Source organism: Salmo salar, chromosome ssa06, assembly GCF_905237065.1.
Source record: "Salmo salar chromosome ssa06, Ssal_v3.1, whole genome shotgun sequence".
Classification (NCBI taxonomy): Eukaryota; Metazoa; Chordata; class Actinopteri; order Salmoniformes; family Salmonidae; genus Salmo; species Salmo salar.
The window spans coordinates 60486281-60492738 of NC_059447.1; the positions used below are offsets into that span (position 1 = coordinate 60486281).

At 37.1% G+C, this 6458-nt stretch overlaps 1 protein-coding gene across 1 annotated transcript; it reads right to left on the minus strand.

Moving 5' to 3' along the window:
- Window positions 1-1355: 1355 nt before the first annotated feature.
- Window positions 1356-3075, minus strand: LOC106607909 (trace amine-associated receptor 1-like). Its single transcript, XM_014205389.2, has one exon. It carries the CDS (start codon window positions 3073-3075, stop codon window positions 2050-2052), a length of 1026 nt encoding a protein of 341 aa, XP_014060864.1. The 3' UTR covers window positions 1356-2049.
- Window positions 3076-6458: the final 3383 nt, after the last annotated feature.

Genomic DNA, 6458 nt, shown 5'->3' on the forward strand with positions numbered 1-6458 from the left:
GTGCTCTTGAATACAAATTAATGTGAACAAATGAAAACGTATCAGTACAGAATCACCTGGAATGAGTTATCCATCTTGTTCATCTTTTTCTCTGCATAACTGACAGGTGCTCAACTGAAGAAGTTTGTTTGTCTGTCCGTATTTATTTGGACAGTGAAGCTACATTTTTGACATTTCGCTCTATACTACATAATTCTGGATTTAAGATACATTGTTTCATATGAGGTTACAGTACAGAATGTCACCTTTTATTTGAGGGTATTTTTATACATATCTGTTTTACCGTTTGGTCCCTTATTCCTAGCATGCAATGACTACTTCAAGCTTGTGGCTCTAGAAACTTGTTGGCTGCATTTGCAGTTTGTTTTGGTTGTTTGATTATGTTTTGCCCCAATATGAACTGAATGATGAATATTGTATTGTGTCATTTTGGAGTCACTTTTATTGTAAATAAGAAGAGATGTTTCTGAACACTTCTACATTGTGTATGCTACCATGATTATGGATAATCATGAATTATTTGTGAATAATGATGAGTGAGAACATTAGAGTAACTAAGATCATAACCCCCCAAAACATGCTAACCTCCCCTTTTATTGGTAATTGTGAGAGGTAAGCGTGTTTTGGGGTTATGATCTTTGAGTATCTGTAACTTTCTCACTCATCGTTATTCACGATTCATTCATTATTATCTGTAATCATGGTAACAACCACATTAATGTAGAAGTGTTCAGAAACAGGGCTATTTCTAGCTTTTTTGGGCCCCTAAGCATTTCCTGGTTTCTAAAATTCTAATAATTCACCTAATTTCAGTTTATGGGGCAAAACAAGCAGTCATTGTGTAGAGAATCATTGTACCATCTAAACCGCTGTGAAATATATTTTCCATAACCAAAAATATTGTATATTCAGCTGTTTGAAGCTTGTGTACAAAACCAAAAGGAAAAGAAGCAAAAACAAAACTTAAGGGGAAGCATAGAAGTGCCGCACATAGAACAGATGTACTGCTTCGTAGACTTGCTTTCAATGCGAAAGACAGATCTATAAATCACATTTCTATGTGAATTTGGTAGGCTCGCCCAAATTTTAATAGCTGGGTAGCTGGGTAGACTACCTTACCTAAGGGGGGCCCCTAACCGGCCGCTTGTCTCTTATTCCTAGAAACGGTACTGTTCAGAAACTATTCTATTCTTATTTACAATAAAAGTGACTCCAAAATGACACAGAACATTATTTACCATTCGTTTCTATTGGGCAATACATTTCAATTTTTACCCATTAAATTACTGGGAATGTATACATATTGAGTGTGCGACTCTCTTTGTTTTACAGTTGATTGTTTATTCACCGTTAGTCAGCACCTCTACACAAAATCATTTTCTCTGGGTGTGCGCCTGCTCATGCTTTTTATTACACACGATTATCTGAAACACAACCAAAACAAACTGCACAAGCATCAGACAAGTTTGTAGAGCCACAAGCTTGATGCAGTCATTGTGTGTTAGGAATATGGAACCAAAGACACCTTCAAATTCAGGGGACCACAGATGTAGGATCTTTTGCTACAGCAGTTTGCTACAGCAGGAAAAAGAATCCTGCAGCAGCAGGAATTGTGGATTATAATGAATGGACACTTTTGTAGGGCTGATATTTTATTTGCCATAACAAAAAATCTAAGTGGAAATAAAAAACTCTAGAAGCCTTTTTTAAACTCAAATACACTACAATTTTGCATTTCCTTCTATGCAGGAAAATTCTCAGCAAAAAGTGTGATCAAATTAAGAGCGTACTCTGTAGATACATAAAGGACATTCATTTCTAAACAGTAAAACAGATATGTATAAAAATACCCTAAAATAAAAGGTGACAGTCTGTACTGTCACTTCATATGAAATATTTGATCTGAAATGCTGGAGTATAGAGCAAAATTCAACTGGATTGTACTTGTTTTTTAAACCTACACACCTGTGTCTGATATTGTTTAATAAAGGACTGAGAGCAAGGCACATATGTGTCACACTTCTTTGTAAGTATTGGATTTGGACATATTTATTCTGAAAACAGTTGTATTATTGAAGAGTCAGGTTGAAATATTTTACCAGAAATTATCATTCTAAACGCCCTCCTGAACCAACTGTAAAAGAAAGCATACACCATAGGATTAATTGTTGAATTCAAATAGCCAATCCATACAAATGTTACAAACAAAACTGGTGGGGTAGAGTAACTAATAAAAGGATCAATGCAGTTGACGACAAAAAAGGGTGTCCAGAATGATAGAAATACCCCCATAATGACAGCAAGTGTTTTGGTGGCCTTCCTCTGTGATTTGCCTACAGAGTTCTGATTGGTTGTACCCTGAATTGAGCGTGCCTGTCTCTGTGCTATTAGGAAAATCTTTAGGTAGATGCTAAGCATCCCTACTCCTGGGATGTAGAATGAGATCACCGAAGACACAGTACTCGACACTTTGTTTTGAAACAAAATACATTCTCCCTCACAGGCAACATTTTTGTAGTAAAAATCCTCAATGCCCCAAATATTGAGCTCCAGAAATATCATACAAAACCCTACTACGGCAGAAACAGTCCAGGTGACCAGAATCATAATCAAAACAACGTGAACAGTTATTTTAGTTCTATATAGGAGAGGGCGACACACTGCATAATACCGGTCAATAGAAATAAAACACAAGTTAAGAATGGATGCAGTGCACAACATGACATCAGTGCTGGTGTATATTTTACAGAATAAATCTCCAAAATACCAGCAGCTTTCTAGTGAATGTACCATGCTGGGAGGCATCACTAAAACCCCCAAGAGGAGGTCTGACACAGCCAGAGAGAGGATGAGGTAGTTGGTTGGGGTGTGGAGCTGTTTGAAGTGAATGATGGGGATGATTACAAGAAGGTTGCCACACACTGTGAGAACAGACATTGAGCCAAGGAAGAGATAAAGTAATACTCGTATTGTTGGAGGAAAGATTGATCGTTTGCAAGACCCATTCACTGATTCAAAACATAGAAGTATATTCTCAACAATATCAGCCTTGCTGAGACTGATTCCTAGTTCCATGGTCATTGTTGAAAGAAACTTATCTGGAAAAAATGTAATAAAATGATTGTCACATTAGTTAGTAATATGCATTTTAAACATCAATTACAGAATATTATTTGGAAATAATTACATTATGCATGGTTTAATTAAAAAAATTTAAATGCTGTATTTTTCGCCACAGTATACTGTCACTTAGTAAAATGTATTAAATTACTGTTGCTTATTCATTGGAAATATTTCACAAATACCCAAAGGGACATGCTTTTTCCATTTCAAAAGGTGGGACATTCAATATAAATGTTTCCAATTCAGCAAGTATGATTTGTTTTCGTGGTGCTTCATCATAGCTTACCTCTCAGCCATGCAGACGATGCATCACATGTGAATCCCTTTTCTCTGGTCACAATGTGATACAAAAATCTGAACTTGAATCTCATGCTTTTGTACCTATAGTCTATTAGCATAATGACGATTACAATATCCTTTTGACCAATCAGACATTTCTACATTCAACTCTACAGGGAACTCAAACTGCTGATGTCATATGGTTGTAATCACTCTCCTCAGCACCATTGTGGATAATTGTAAAACCTTGACAAGAATCATGCCATTTTATAATGGACTCAAATTCAGATTTTTAAGTCAAACATTGTTACACAAAAAGAAACAGTCAAATATAGAGAGCAGTAGAATGTGCAAAATATATTTCTTAAATGCTTCTATTCAGTTTACTGGGGGAGGTCGGGTAATGTAATTATGTGCACAAGCACAAATCACCACATCTGTCATTTTAGTCCCGTCCGAATCTGCCATGCTAGACATTTTTACATGGCAGGAGAGTAACAATACCAGACAGAATAACCTACTGTTTTTTGGGGGGCAAACTCCAATGTCCTCTGATAATACTAGTCCCGTGCAAATCGACATCCCCGTGTTTTGAGAGAAATGTCTTCAGTTTTAGCAAGAAAACATTAACTGATTCGATAAATTGAACGAAGTACTGCGCATAAGATATATGAATGGCCTACATGTATCAACTTGCACAGTGAATGCTTCTGTTTATGTTTTGTGCGTATGAATTTGAATATTGACAAATGCATCAGTAAAACATATTTCCCCTATTTAATGCGACCCTTGCTGTTAATAGATTGCAAAGCAGCATACAACTGACCTAAATGTTTGAAAATGACAAGTTACATTTCTCATCCATCGTCTTAAAACGCATCTCAAGTGCACTGTTTAGCTCACATCTGAAGGCTCGGGGTGCATTTAAGACGTAGAATATGCTAACAATTATGATCACACTTCCTCAATTCAAATATTATGGCGACACTATACCAAAGCTGGTACCAAACTATCATTGTTGCCATGTTGTCGCCTAGTCCTAGACTTGTTGAAATACAGTATCTTCACGCTTAACCTGTCTGGGCTAGGGGGCAGTATTTTCACAGCTGCATGAAAAATGTACTCAATTTAAACAGGTTACTAGAATATGCATATTATTAGTAGATTTTGGATAGAAAACACTCTGAAGTTTCTAAAACTGTTTGAATGGTGTCTGTGAGTATAACAGAACTCATATGGCAGGCCAAAACCTGAGAAAAAGTAAACCAGGAAGTGTAGGATCTGAGAAATGTAGTTCTTCTTTCTAGTCCCTTTCGAAACTACAGTATCTGTGGGGTTACGTTGCACTTCCTAAGGCTTCCATTGGCTGTCAAAAGCCTTCAGAAAGTGGTTTGATCATTCTCCTGTCACTTGGCAGAGTATAGGAGCTCAGTTACTGAGTGGTCTGCCTGGCAACAAAGGGATTGGATATGCGCAGTCACGCGAGAGCGCCGTTCCTTCTTTTTCTTCTTGAATGAATATGCTATTGTCCGGTTGGAATATTATCGCAATTTTACGTAAAAAATACCATAAAGATTGATTTTAAACAGCGTTTGACATGCTTCTAAGTACGGTAATGGAACATTTCGACTTTTCGTCTTTGGTTCCGCGCTCGCGCGTTATGCGTTTGGATAAGTGATCTGTACGCACGAACAAAACTGAGGTATTTGTACATAAATATGGATTATTTCAAACAAAAACAACATTTCTTGTGGAAGTAGCAGTCCTGGGAGTGCATTCTGACAAAGATCAGCAAAGGTAAGAGAATATTTCTAATAGTAATTCTGAGTTTAGGTTGCGCCGAACTTGGCAGGTGTCAGTATAACTCTCTGTGATGGCTGAGCTATGTACTCAGAATATTGAAAAATGTACTTTCTCCGTAAAGCTATTTTAAAATCTGACAAAGCGGTTGCACCCAGGAGTATTCTATCTATAATTCTTTAAATAATTGTTGTATATTTTGTCAACGTTTATGATGAGTTTTTTTGCAAATTGATGTGCACATTCACCGAAAGTTTTGGTGGGAATACATTTTCTGAACATCACGCGCTAATGTAAAATGCTGTTTTTGTATATAAATATGAACTTTATCGAACAAAACATAAATGTATTGTGTAACATAATGTCCTAGGAGTGTCATCTGATGAAGATCGTCAAAGGTTAGTGCTTCATTTAGCTGTGTTTTGGGTTTTATTGACACATGTCCTTGCTTGGAAAATGGCTGTGATTATTTTTGTCTATGTACTCTCCTAACATAATCTAATGTTTTGCTTTCACTGTAAAGCCTTTTTGAAATCGGACAATGTGGTTACATCATGGAGAAGTGTATCTTTAAAATGGTGTAAAATAGTTGTATGTTTGAGAAAGTTGAATTATGACATTTTGTTGTTTTTCAATTTTCCGCCCTGATATTTCACTGGCTGTGTCCCGCAGGTGGGACTACTAGCGTCCCACGTAGCCCATAGAAGTGAATCTCTGCACGCTCAACCCAACACCCCACGGTTTACCACACAACCTTATAGCGTCATACTGTCACAGATTATGTCTTGGTGTTGCAGGGAAGACCAAAATGCAGCGGAGTTGTGCATACTCATATTTTAATTACCAAAAAAAGAGTAAAGCATCCGCTTGACGAAACAATAAATGATACCCACAACACGAAACAGTTTTGCAGGCTCACCAACGCAGTGCAAAAACAACTACCCACAAAACCAAGTGACAAACATACTCCTACATATATGACTCCCAATCAGGAACAACGATCCCCAGCTGTTCCTGATCAGGAGTCACAAGACCAACACAGAACATTCACACACACACAAGACTGCCACGTCCTGACCCCAAAACTACTACAACAGCTCCATCTGCTGGTCAGGACGTGACACATACCCACGAAGACTCAAGACTGTAATCACTGCAAAAGGTTCTTCAACAAAGTACTGAGTAAAGGGACTGAATACTTAGGTAAATGTGATATTTCGTTTTTTTTATTTGTAATAACTTTACAAAAATGTACT